Raw genomic sequence first — 14,375 nt, 5'->3', positions numbered from 1 at the left:
ATGACTTAAAAATTGTATATTTTAAAACATGGAGAAAATTCAATCAAGCAATTATATGCTAATAGAATATATTTTTTTAAATTGGCTTTAGGGTTGGGGGGAGGACAGGGCCGTTACCATAAAATAATTTCGAAGAGGGTTTGAAAACTTTCATGCAGAGTTTTGTGCCATTAGTGCTAATGTTCAAGTCGTTGAGTTAACTATTATGAAAGCGTTTTATGCAATTAATATACATATGAAAGACATTTGAGGTTTGGAACAATATTTTTTGGAAATTTTTAATTATAAATGAACATTTAAATGTCAAACTAAACTTTTGGGAGGGGGTTGAACCCTAAGAACCCCCCTTTGTATACAGCCCTGAGGGGGGGGGGGGTTCATTTGATATCAATGAAAAACATTCTGTAAAAACAAGTTTAGATCCACAAAATATGTATGTATTTTTTAATCAAACAAATCTTGATCAAGCAATAATGATAAAATATAAGCTTTTATCAAGTAACACTAGAATGGAAATTAGGAAAATAACTTCAAATTTAGAACTACATGTGAAGAAAAGTCCACATTCTTTTTGGTGTGGTTTTTTAAATTGAGAGAGTTATCATTGAACATTGGACTAGAAAACTGTCTCTTGCAGCAAATTGAAGGCTCTTCTTGAAAAATTGATGCAAAACACATAATGTCTTGTTGTACATAACTTGGTCGCAACAAAACGCAAAGTTTTCAAAATTTTCTTGCTTGGAAAAGAAAAAGTATGTTCAGCCTCTGCAAGCACAGCATTTAGCATATGTTTGTTCTAACAAACAGGAAATATTTACAAAACAGTCCACAGTGGAACTTAGTCTGAAAATGAAGAAAAAAAAATGCATCATGTTTCCTACTTATAAGGGTGCGTAATATTCATGAACAAAATATTCCAGTCAATCCAAGTATAAAACCACATGTTACTTAGGGTAGAAAAATTTCGCTAATTGTTATAGTACATTAATTGGTATATTTGGATTCAAGTAACTGATTAATACATGCTTAATTAAGCTTTTTCGAGCAACAATGGATCATGTGACTCAATAAGTCAGATAATAGATTAAATGTCAGGTACTAGGCAAAGTAAAAGCGGTAAGCAATAATGATTTCTCAAAAAGATAGAAAGAAAACCTGGACTTTTTCAACTTTATTAAGGGGTTACAGTACCTCAAAAATGATGAGACGATCAAAAATTTTTTTATTGCTTATTTCAAAAGTAAAACCTATTCTGAACACAGAGAAAAAGTTTCATTGCTTTAGTTCAAATTTTTAAAAAGTTATGAGTGGTTTTAGACCATGCTCGCTATGTATTCTTTTGCAAAAGAAAAACTTTAAACTGCTTTTTTTCGATGATGGTATTTTTGTGTTTTCATGTCATTAGAATCCCTAAGGATTTTTTTCAATTAAAGATAGTTTTAAAGTAATACTTTTTGCAATTGGGATAACATATTTGACAAAACTGTGGCATGGATAAGCATTTTATAAATTACTCAAATGTTTAAAGCATGTTAAACCTGTAAAAACTAATTTAAAAAAAAAAAAAAAACTTTGATTTTTTACATAATTAATCACAGAAAATTTTCTAATAAACTCATAAGCAAATGGATGCACAGATTTTTAGAGATGATTATAGTGATCGTTTAGCAAAACAAAAAAATTTTTAATTAATGCAAAAATAAAAAAGCCTTGAGAATTTCAAAAAATTGAAATTTTTTTCAATTTTTTAAATTTAAAAAAAAAGTAAGCAATATTTTTAAATTTTGAAATAAATTATTGATTAAGAAATAAGTATGCATGTTATGGTTTCAAAGAAATATAAAATTTACTTAAATAAAAAAATTTTTTTTGAAAGGTACTGTAACCCCTTAAATGAATACTGAAACATTCTACTATAATTTGTATTGCTTGACCTTTAATTGAAGACCTAATTATTCTTGGAGACACAAAAGTAGAGGTCCAAATTCACAAATTTTCCTTTCAACTGAATGAACAGGAATTAGCATTTGTTTTATAAAAAGAAGCGTGATAGGCTATAATAATTCTAAAGAAGCAATATATTGTTGATATTAATACAAAATAAAAGTAACAATTATCAAAAATGGTTATCATAAAATAACCCTAAACAAAAACCGCAATGACGAAAATGTGACTTTTTCATTCTTGCAAGACTGAAAATTGGACATTTCGGATCACAGAGTTGTTTACTGCATTTCACTTTCCTTCTTTTCAAAATGTTATATTTTCAAAAAATCGGCAAAATCTACATGACTTTTTTTCTTATAATAGGAGTATTTGTCATTGGCATGAATATTTCAGTGATATTATCTACTGTTAGTGACATTTCTGATGTACACGTTTGTTTATTTGGGGCTCAATTAAAAAGACTAATTACATTTTATAAGAAATGTTAAGTTGAATACATTACTTTTAATTAAAAATTTAACTTTAGAAAAATATTTTGCCATGATCTAAAAGTCAAGAACTATTAGCTCTGATTGTGTTGTCAAAAAATAATTCTAAATCATGAGATTCTTCATTTTATCTAAGCTGTTTGCATTGTATTCAGTTTTTTTCCATTCTAAAAGAAAACTCAAGATTTGTTTTATTTTATATTTTCATTTCTACAATTTACATGAGTATCTTTGGCAATAATAAATAACTATCAATGATGAATCCCGTCTTCTGAAGCTAACTATTAAATTCTGTAAAATGATTGAATCTTTGATAGAGAGTATTTTGACACAGTAGTTAGAAATTTTTGTTAGCTATTTTGGTACATTTCCGTTATAGGTGCATCTCTTGACTTGGCAACTTGTTTACTTTCTACCTTGACGAAAATTGAAAAATCGCCATCTTTACTCCTCTTTTTCTAGTCTTATATTTTCATGGAACTTTTAATGTTTATTTATGACTCTATTTGTTAATTTTTCAGTTGTGAATTTCGAAACATTTATGACTCAATAAATATTTAAGTCATAATATTTCAAGATATTTATGACTCGAAACATTATGTAATAATATTCACACAAATACCTGCAAAACAATGAAATATTTTAATTGTTAATGGATCATTTAAAGTTGATTTGACATTATTTAAATGAAAATTTTCACATTTATTTTATTTAGCCAATTATTTTTCACTTTAAGGGAACTTTTAATCTTGTGTCAAGGCTTGTTTTGCTGAAAATTCTTTGAAAAACCAAAATAATGTATGGTGTTGCCAAACAAGCAGTTTCTAACAAGTTTTGACCAAACAAGGAGGCAACAAATAAAGTGAAAAATAATTGCCAAGATTCAGAATGCACTGTGACATATCTTTTATGGAAAAGTACAGATAGTTTTAAGTTTAGATTCTTTCAAACATCATCATATTTTCATTTTGTAATATTTTCAAATAGAAGTTTTCTAAGAGGAAGTTTTTTCAGCATCTCACATCATTTTACAACAAAATAAGCTCAAAGTCTGTTTTATAAGTTATTCACTGGTTCTTTTCTGATTTCATAGGAGAATATAGTGAGCTGGTCTGTCCTGTTTTCCATATGAAATGTCTTCCCTACATCCCGGGTGAGGAACGTGAAGCTACAAAGGAAAGGAAGAAAGCCTCTCAGTCCGAGGGATAGTCTTTAGATCCGTTTATCTTGCTTGTATATTATGTCGCAATGACTGTACAAATTCTTCATCAGGGACTGGATTTTTTGAAAATGAATTTCATTCAAGATACCTGACATTCAAAGTTGTATAATGATTTGGAGTTAAGTTTGTCTGAAAGATGCAAAAAGATTTGTCAAACTCATGAGCTTTAACTTTATATTTCAAAAATGAAGCTCAATAATATGTCCTTACTCAAAGTGGATATGAGACCCTCAATTGCTCTTGTCCTGAAGGATGCAGTGTATCCGCAAACGGACATTTTATGAGTATTATTAAAATAACTGGATCGAGAAAAACATCTTGTAAGCCTCTTTTTAAATTAAAAAAAAGAAAATCATTTTGTTTTCCTAAATGATTAAGCTTATTTTGTGCATGAGTTTGAAAATTAAAGATTTTGCTCTATCTTAACAGAGGATAAAAATTTCAAATTGATGTAGATTTTGTTGTTTTTCTAAGAAATTGCTAGAAAGTAATATTTCTGATGGACAAAATGAATTACTGCTTCTGTTCCATTGTAAAACTTGTAAATCTTGAAAAAGGAATGTAGTCCATAAGCTGCTTGTAAAACAATGCTAATTAGAAAGAGGTTTCTCTGTACTGTTTATGTGTTAGTTATTATTCTGCAAAAAAGCATTTAATTTCATCAATCATCTACTGGACCCAACTTTACTATCAGCAGATGCCATAGGAGATTTTAATAGAATCTAGTTTAAATATTTTAAAACAATATTTAATGAGGTTTATCCATTTACATGTCTAATTCTTCAATCAGTGCAAAAATCTTTTCATAAACTAATGCGATACTTAAATGTAACTGTGGAGAAAAGATTTCACTAGTTTATTATTTGAATTGCAATCATTTTTTTTTCTTTTTGCTATTTTTTACTTATAATCTCAATATAACTTTTACATGTGACTTCTTTTGATTTTTCAGACATACTTTTATTTCATTGTTGTCCATTATAGCATTGTAAATGAGCTTTCATACAAAATGTGAGTTTTGTGTTGTATCCGTATTTATTTATAGTACATTTTTGTTATTATCTATAATGTGTGTAAGAGTTTTATGACCTAGAGGACTTTTATTTTTATTGCAAAGTTTATGGAACCGATTCAAGATTCTTTTATAGTTTTATTATTGTTATTATTTTTGTTTAAATAGAGCTACAAATTTCAAATACACTAATCTTCCACTTTCTATTAATTGCTTTTGCTTATTGGAACCTATATCTTTGTACAAAAATGTTTCTTTAAATAATATCCCATGTGATAACAAAATGGCATTAACCAAACATTGCTGACTTTGAAAGTTTTAGTACCTGATAAAAGCTATAGTGTTGAACTCCTGTCAATGCTTCAAGGGCTTCTATTTTTTTTTCTTTTGCCTGCGCTAACCATTGTCCACATTCAACGTAACTCTGCAAACTGTGTAACAGTATTTCACTAACCCTAAGCCACAATCTTTTGGTTTTTGAACCGTATTAAAAGTTCAGAAATAAATTTTAAAAATTGCAATTTTATGTTAAAAAATTTATTTAGTTCTTTATTTTTTACAGTTTGTAAAATTTAAGAAAGTAAAATAAAGGCAATATTATTGCAACACCATTGATCAAAACATAGTAGCTAAAATTGACCTAGTCTCTCAGTTAATTGAAAATAATACATCAGTTTTCTTTTTGATATTTTTCCAATTTTGCAATGCACTCCAAAATGTGCTTTGTTATACCAGACTTTGATTGGTAATACTGGCAGAGCTTTGCCTTCAATTTACAAGTTGAACCACACCATGGCTGTGAACTCTCGTTGGTGAGATAAATTTACTTATTTATTTACTTTTTGTTGGCACTCTCAGCTTCAATGAGATATCTGCTTCCAGCTCGGTTATTCACTACTCCATGCTGATGAGTCCACAACAAGGATGAAACTGCAGTCTCTGGATGTGATAACTGGGCTGTCAGTACATTGCATGTAGTTTTGTTTTAGCTATGGCTTAAGGGCGGTAACTTACTGCTTAGTTGATAGCATTGTTTGAACTGCTTGCTAGCAGAATGCTTTCTTCCTTTTCTTCACCCTCACTCGCAATTTCTTGATCTTGGATAGCAGAAGTATGATTTCCTTGTTTGATCATTTCTCTAAAATGATTTAATCATCATTATTTTTTGGATATAATCATCGGGATATCAAGCCCAGATGTAAGCTTCTTCTTCTAATGTGCTCTTAAGATTAACCAAATTATTGATTTCTTCGCTGCAATCCATTAATTAACTTTTCTCAAACCTGCAGTGATGGAAACTATTGGAAATGGTTCTAGAGCAGGGTTTCTTATACTTTCTGGCTCTGCGCCCTCCTTTAAACACTCATGTAAGGTCACGCCCAAACCTCCCACTATATACGGTCTATACAAGTAGTATAGTTGGAAGTTGAAACAGAAGCTCATAAGAACTGTTGAGAAATGTGAATGAAAACTACAATATAAACCCTAAAAAAGGGGGGCAATAATATCAAAAACATTTTTATGTAACCACAAATTTGAGTAAATTATCTTAATTTTACTATATAATTAAATTTGTTTTTACATGCACCCCTTCCTAGAAATTCTTCTAGGGGTTACGCCCCCAGTTTGAGAGATGCTGTTCTAGAAAACACTTCTGACCATGCCTGTTAAGCTCATTCCATTGCCTTCAAAACATTTGCATCAGAACGGATTAGATTCCAATTTTTCTTTTCTTCTGTAAGTGACATCACATATTCAGAATGTAAGCCTTTTTGAGTAGTCAAAAAATGTTGCTGTAAAACTGCTTATTGAAAAACAAAAACAGTTTTTTTCAGTCGTTTCTGGACACCTCTGGAAAAATTTGTCCGCATTATTCGATGGCTGATGCGCATTAAAAGTTGTTTTTAATATTGCTTATTGATTAAAATTGATGGGGAATACAAAATTGACCTTAAGATTCAAAAATATGTCGTAAAAGAAGATACAATAAAGAGAGTGAGTGCACTGTTGTTATGTGTGAAAAAGTCAAAAACAAGAAGTGGTGACTATTGCACAACTTGCTGCTGTATCATATACAACAATAATGGGTAGCAAAAGTATTTTTTTGCCATAATGAGCCAATATGGTATTTATAGGATGCATCAATAGTCTGAAATTCAATTCAATTTTAAGTGTATTTACATGCAAATTTGATGCCATATCAATATCAAGAAATGCTTTATTGAGTTAAATTTTTTTTCTATGCCTTTTTTTTTTTTTTGGCTGAAACTTTACTAGACTCATGTCATGACCAAATTGTGTGTATTCGTGTTTCCTAAGATGGCATTTATTGAATGTTCTGTCGAGTATTCTTTTTAATATTTGGAAAGTTTTTATTTTCTAATTGTTATTTTGCAAGTCTTATCTTTTTTTAACATGTTATGTAACACTACATTCATTTTGTTTGTAAGTATGAAATTAATTTTAAGTAACAGCCAATAAAGTACTTTATGGGCTCCTTTTTCTATAACTCACTTATTTCTGATTGATCAGCTTTATGTTGTTGTCTTGTGCCAGCTAGGCTGGCAATTTGGGCTGTGCTGCTTCACTTTTTCAACTGCACTGTAATTTGGTCTCAAGTCCGATTTCCACAGTACACACGAGCCATAAGGACCCATTTATGGGGTAGGCTACCATTCACAGCGCGTAACACATTCACACAAGAACAGGAGAGAGAAAGGACACGCCCAAGTCGCGTTTCAAACCCGGTACCTCCCCATCGCAGTCCGACTTCTCTGATTACTAGACAAGGCAGCCGGCGATCAGCTTTTTGGTTTTATTTATCATCTTTTAATTTGAATGTCCTTTAAAGGTAAAGATAAAACTTTCTATTGAAAAAAAAATTGTAAAAGTTCATTCTAAAGTTTCTTTTTTTATGTGAAACTGATTGTTTATTCTCCCATTTTTTTAATGTAAAATTTCAGAGGTGCTCATAGGGAAGGAGGTTGGGTCATGGCTCATGGCATAGACTTCCATTGAAATTTCTTTCTATAGACTCTTTTATAGTATTTGAGGAGTTGCACTATCATTTTGTGACATAGAGGGGGAAGGGGGATCATCCTTAAAATCGATTCCATGTCCTGTTTTTCAAAATAAAAGTTACTGTTTACTTTGGTTTTTGAGATAAAATCTACTGTTTGTGTTTGCTTCCAAGAAGGGAGGTGAGAATTTGCTTCCAAATGTTTCTATTTTGCAAATCTTTTCAAAAGACCACATTTCTGGGCCATGTTTATGTTAATTTCATTATGCAAAACAACAAATAGTTATTTGTGATTTAAAAAAAAAATTATAAAATGATTTTGGCATAAAAATGTTTTGTACTTGAAATGTTTAGTAATTAAACATTTAGCCACATGTGTTGAAATGTATGTAATTAAAAACTTCCACCGGTGTATGATATTTTAACTCATTAGCTGTGTATTAAAATTTGTAAATAAAAATATTGTCGATGTTTTGATCAACTCTTGTTACTGCTTCTTTTTCTTATGATTTTGTGTGACAAAAACAGTTTTGAATTGAATCATCTGAACAGAATTCAGTAAAATCTTTTACTGGATAGCTAATTATGATTTTGGAAAAGCTAATCTTGGACTGACTCTTTTTCAGCTAGAAATCGGATTTCATTAAAATAAAAAAAAAGTTTGTTTTAAAGCAGTGAATCAGATTGTTTAAACAGGTTTCTTTTGCTCTTTAAAAACTTGTTAAAAATTCCCTGAGAGGGTCTTTCATTTGTAAGTACTGTGGAAACTCTTTGAGTTAAGATTTTACAATTTATAAACTCATTGATTTCTATTTTTAACTTTTGCTGTATTAAATGCGTACTGCTCCGCTTCAATAAAAGGAATTTCAAATCTTTGTTGAAGGTCTTGCCATAAAAGTCAAGATTTGACACTTGTGTATTGACCAAGTTCGTGAAAGTGGCGATTCAAAGGATTTGAAACGCTTACCAACTTTTACTGTTTTTTTAAATATTTTTTTTAAAAACTTTTAATAGAGGTAGAGGGAGAGAGAATATTGCTGTAGGAAGGTAAGCGGCAGTATCTGCAGAAATGAGTTTTTGAGATGGTTGAAGAAATGTTTTCTATAGATTCAATACCAACAATAGGGAAATCTTGGAACTTGACGTTATTTTCTTCCTTTATTTTCAGCGTTAACTAAATTCAGGGTTGCCACGCACCTGGAAAATATGGAAAACCTGGAATTGTCAGGGAAAATGAAACACCTAAAATGGTCAGGGAATTGTCAGGGAAAGTCACAAATTATTGAAATTTCTGGAAATGTCAGGGAATCTCTCTCAATTTTTGCTTCTGATGGGTGAAACTGTTGTGTAAAAAATGTGGAAGTGCGTTAAATGTTGCATTCCAGATAAGCGAATTTTCCTGATAGTTGAGAGGAAGAAAATTCAAGTTCATTTTTAAGTACTAAATGTAATAAGTAAATAAATAAATAAATATTTTTTTAAAAAAATCCATACATAAATTAAGAAGCTCTGATTTATATCATTACATTTTATTTTGCTTCTTTTGGAAAAAAAATCAAGCCATGCATTACTAGTATTTTTCGCAAAGTACGTGTGGTCGTACTAGCATTTTAGTAGCCTTCATTCTACTTTTTTTTCCTTTCTTTTTCATGATATAAATGATCATAAAATTTAAAACCTTAAAATTTTAGCTTTTATAGGTTAAAACTTGTTTTTTTGGAAACATGCCAACATTGAAAGTGACTTTGCCGAAAATTGCTTAGTGTGTTTGAGATTTCAGTCCATATGCATCCTTCAAGTTTTTCCATCGTTTCAATGGTTGGAAATTGTTTTAATTCTGGATTAGAATGACTTTATATATTTATTTTTGCAAACTTTAACTATTATTGAGTTTGACACTCTTGGCTTCCTTAAGAGGTTTTCCACCTCCAGCTCAGTTACTATGCCAGGCTGATGAGTGCTAATAAGCACGAAACTGCAGTCCTCAACTGGAATTGACTGAGCTGGCGGTGTGTTTCATGTATTATTGAGTTAATTAGCAATTACATTTTTTTTTTTGTAAACATACTGAATTGTAAAAAAATGAGCATTTATTTTTTTTTAGTTCTTCATTTGCTTTTAAAGCTAAGGATTTTTAAAAAATATTGGAAAACAAAAATGAAAGTCCATTTTAGAAGAATAGTGTAATAATTTTCTATGGGTTCTTTTGTATTAAGAATATGAATTTTAAATTGAATCATCATTGCAGAGACCATAGCATATATTGTTATTTTTGAAACAGAATGAACTATGATTTTTATAGATCATTGCTTGCCAAAGAAAGATGTTACGATTTTATCACAATGCGGATAATTTTTTCCCATGTTTAAGTTACGGTCGAGAATAGTGGCATTGCCGACGTTTTGGAAACATCCATCGTGGTTTTTGTTAAAACATTGATGTTTTAATTTTTAACATCTTTTTTTTTAACCATCAATGTTTTTTTAAAATATGTCACACCACTTGTTGAGAGTGTAGTATCAACAAGGGCATGTTGGTCAAAAATTTGAAAGAAAAGTCTTGTAGCATTATGGACTGATGGAATGCATTTATTCATGTTGTAATGAGGGAGAAAGACTCAAATCAAATGAGATTTCTTATAATATGCTTAGTTATGCTAGAATCATTATGCAATAGGAAAAAGTTGCAAAGTAAGAAAAAGAGTAAAAAAAAAATGCTAAGAAAAAGTTTTGAGTAAATAAAAATTGCATTGAAAGAGAAGCAAACTTTTGCAGAATATAATTGCGGAGATTTAAAAATAAAAGTATTAATTGGAAATATCTGGTCTTTCAAGCATTTGTCGTTAAATTTCAAGTTTGTCTTAACTTAACCCAGATATTGATAACAATTATCGATAATGTTATAAAGCATTTTTTGGTTAACAAATTAGGTTTATTTACAGTAAAAATTATATTGTATTGATATTAAATAACATAAGTTGACATACATTATCCTGGAATTTTTTCTAAAATCGACTGGAAAACCTGGAAATGTCAGGGAATTTCCTTCTTGAACTTCTGTGGCAACCCTGTAAATAATCAAGCTTGTACAATAAAGCTAAAGTACAATAGATGACAAAATTTCAAAAAAATGAAAATTTGCACATATTGTGCTACTTCTAACAGTAGAATACCCTTACCCTTCTAAATTACATCGGTAGACTCAGATGATACCCTTCTTTTCAAGTTTTTTTTAATTGTAATTGTGGATGTGATTGGAATGATGCTTGTGACAGTATTTCCTCCAACATTTCCCTGTACTTTCCTCATTGGGCATTGCGTTCAAGAAACAAGTTTTATTTTTATTATTTTTAATAAGTACTATGTTGTTATTTAGTAATACAGTGAAAGATTGTTTAACGCACATCTTGGGATCAGAGGTTTTTCACTACTAAAATTTTGACATTATATGGATCATTTAAAATTTATTAAATACTAGTGGTATCCACAGGGCTTTGCCCGTAATGGAAAAATTAAAAGGTCTTTTGGTTCTCCTGTATATTTACAAATAATGTATGGTGAATTTTCTCGCCAATTGGCTCGTACCCATGTTACGATTCCACGTTATGATAATTTCGAATCTCGCCAATTGACTTGTTCCCATGTTACCGTTCCACGGTATGATAATTTCATAATTTACTCGTCCATCTTATATTTTTGTTCTTAAAATTGGAATAGAAAAAGAATCACATCGAATTTTCGAAAAATCGCTTCGAGATGCACACCCTCATGCTACAAACTAACTTTGCCAAATTTCATGAAAATCGGCCGAACGGTCTAGACGCTATGCGCGTCACAGAGATCCAGACATCCTCCCGACCTCCTCCAGACAGAGACTTTCAGCTTTATTATTAGTAAAGAATATTCAGAATATATCACTATATGTGGTAGTGAGAAAAGCAACAGGATGTAAGTGAACCTTTATAAATTTTGAGAAAAACGCGTTTGAAGTTAAGATCTTAGGTTGGCTTTCATTGATTTTTTTCCTTGAAATCCTGCTGTATAGCAGCACCTACCAGGAATACTAGGGTGTAAATAGGGTGAATACCTTAGGGTTGTATATAATATACCAGGTTCTCCTACCATTTGTACTGGTTATCCCGAAAATTTTAATTTTGACTCTTACATCCCTTTGCTTCTCACTGTCTCACATATGTACATCAGAATAAATTATAGCTAAATTGGGTATTAAGATTCAAATAATTCAATTTAATTATCTTAATATATAAAAATCAATGTCCTGAGATAACATATATACATATACATACATACATACATACATATATATATATATATATGTATATCAACGCACAGTCGAAACCGCTGAAGCTTCAGACTTGAAATTTGGCAGACATGTCCGCATGATTACGAAAGTAACCACTAAGAAAGGATTTTTCGAAATATCAATTAGTTCGGGAGAAATTATTTCTGCTAAATTAAAACCTGTCATTGAAATTCAAATCCCTTATTTTCGAAGGCTTTCCTCCATTCAAATCATTATTCAGTACTTCATCTCAACTTTTGGTCGTAGCGAACTATAAATTTGATATTGTTTTTGTTTCTCACGTGATTCTTCGAGGCTTTTCTCAAGTCAAATCATAATGTTTCTGTCTTTTGCTTTCGTTTTTTCAAAACTAGAAACAAAGTTTTTAAGAACATCATCACAGGCGGACTATCCTTTTGAATTTAGAAGAGTGCAGTTTCCTGTTAAAGTTTGCTTTGCAATAACCATTAATAAGTCACAAGGACACATTAAAAGTAGCAGGGATCGATTTAAGAGAAGACTTTTTTTCACACGGCCAATGTTATGTAGCTTGCTCCAAAGTCAGTTCATCAAGCAGCTTAATAATTTTAGCACCAGAAAAAAAAACTAAAAATGTTGAATACAAAGAAGTTCTTGCTTAAACATAGGTATAACAATAAAATGTAGATGGCCTGTGTTTGCAATGATAATCAGTACTTTAAAAGGAACGTTAGTAACAGTTAAAGATCGGTTAAGGACAAGGGCATATATATAAGGAGCCCAGGGGCCCCGGGATCCTCCCCAAATTAGAAAAAGTTATAGGTAATAAGTAATTATTATAGGGGATTTTCGAAACTAGGTGCACCAAGCACTGTTAACCTCTTCTAATTCCATTACCCGAGCAATGCCGGGTACGGGAATGCTAGTCATTCATAAATTTTGAGAAAAACGCGTTTGAAGTTAAGATCTTAGGTTGGCTTTCATTGATTTTTTTCCTCAAAATCCTGCTGTATAGCAGCACCTAGGTTCTCCTACCATTTGTACTGGTTATCCCGAAAATTTTAATTTTGACACTTACATCCCTTTGCTTCTCACTGTCTCACATATGCACATCAGAATAAATTATAGCTAAATTGGGCATTAAGATTCAAATAATTCAATTTATAAATAAATAGGCTTCATAAAAGAACAATTTCCAGCACTTATATGCAACTGCATTTTCAAAGACAAACTGATACTTTTTTTTACTGTGAATTTTTTTACTGTGTGTGTGTGTGTGTGTGTGTGTGTGTTTTATACCTGCTTTTAAAAACTTTGAAATAAGGTGGGAAGATGAGAAACAGCTTCAAAATTTATTTTGCTAAAGAAGGTTATCAGTTTCCATTTCAGAAGTATGACTGTTTTTAAATTTTCAACTTATTGTTACTTCTGACAAGTTGTGCGGTTTATAGAGAATTGCGTTTTATAAATCGGCGGTTTGTAGGTATTCTACTGTAGTTGAATATCGCATCGGGAGAGAGGTTAAGTGATCAGTATCTGGTGAGAAATTGGACGTAAAAACTCGACGATTGACATGCGCGCTTAATGGTGGCACACATAGACGCCCATATAGGTGGCAAAAAGGGGACTCAAGCACCTCCCTCCAATAGAAATTAGAACTTCCTTGCTTTTAGTACTTTTTTTTTTGCAAAAATTGGAAAAAACGATTTTTTTTCCTACCATTGATGAATAAGTTATTAAAAATGTCAGAGTTTTCTAAGTCTAATCTGTACTGAAATCAGTTTCCATGGGGAAAATATTCTGCTTAACCATGGAGAAAATATCTGAGCCCCCCCCCCCTACAATTTTGCATATGGGCGCCCATAGTGGCACATAAAAGACCGAACGCCATATTACGGGTAGGTCTGCAAAAGGCTAAGGCCTCTCATGCAGCCCTATTGGAAAGGGGAAGAAAATCTATATTTATAATTTATTTTAGTCACTGCTATGTGTTGCAAAAATAAGTGAAATTTCAAAAAAATTGTCCTAGGTGGAAGATTTTTTTTTTTTTTTTTGTTGGCTAGCAAAGGAAAACTGAAAAGTTCATGTGAGCAGTAGAATGACTGAAGTAGTAGGTTAAGGTGAGGATAATTGTTACTCAGGGTACACTGTTACAATGCACATATCTCCATCTCTGTCTTTCATTTTTATGATGTTGGTACACATGTTTTTTAACCTCACAAGCAGCCATTTATAAGCAACTGTCTGTGCAGGAGTTTGTAACGTGTTTAAAAAATAGGAAACAAAAATGGTTTTTGTGTGATCAAACGACGGAAAAATAATTTTAAAGTTTCTAATTTCTTTTCGAGCGTATTACATTTAGGTTAGTGACGTGGGTTTTCCTCTTTTTTCTGTACATATTTAGTT

At 31.0% G+C, this 14,375-nt stretch overlaps 1 protein-coding gene across 1 annotated transcript in view; it reads left to right on the top strand.

Annotated features, from left to right (window-relative positions):
* LOC129227641 (F-box only protein 3-like) overlaps positions 1 to 8,163 on the top strand; it is a 59,407-nt gene extending 51,244 nt beyond the window's left edge. The window contains exon 10 of the mRNA XM_054862232.1: positions 3,529 to 8,163. Within this exon, the coding sequence (XP_054718207.1) occupies positions 3,529 to 3,644 (116 nt within the window). The 3' untranslated portion in view covers positions 3,645 to 8,163. The remainder of the gene's footprint in view (positions 1 to 3,528) is intronic.
* Positions 8,164 to 14,375: the final 6,212 nt, after the last annotated feature.

This window comes from Uloborus diversus, chromosome 8 (assembly GCF_026930045.1).
Source record: "Uloborus diversus isolate 005 chromosome 8, Udiv.v.3.1, whole genome shotgun sequence".
Taxonomy (NCBI): Eukaryota; Metazoa; Arthropoda; class Arachnida; order Araneae; family Uloboridae; genus Uloborus; species Uloborus diversus.
Note: the sequence above shows the minus strand (reverse complement) of the source record. Positions and strands in the feature narration are given on the sequence as shown.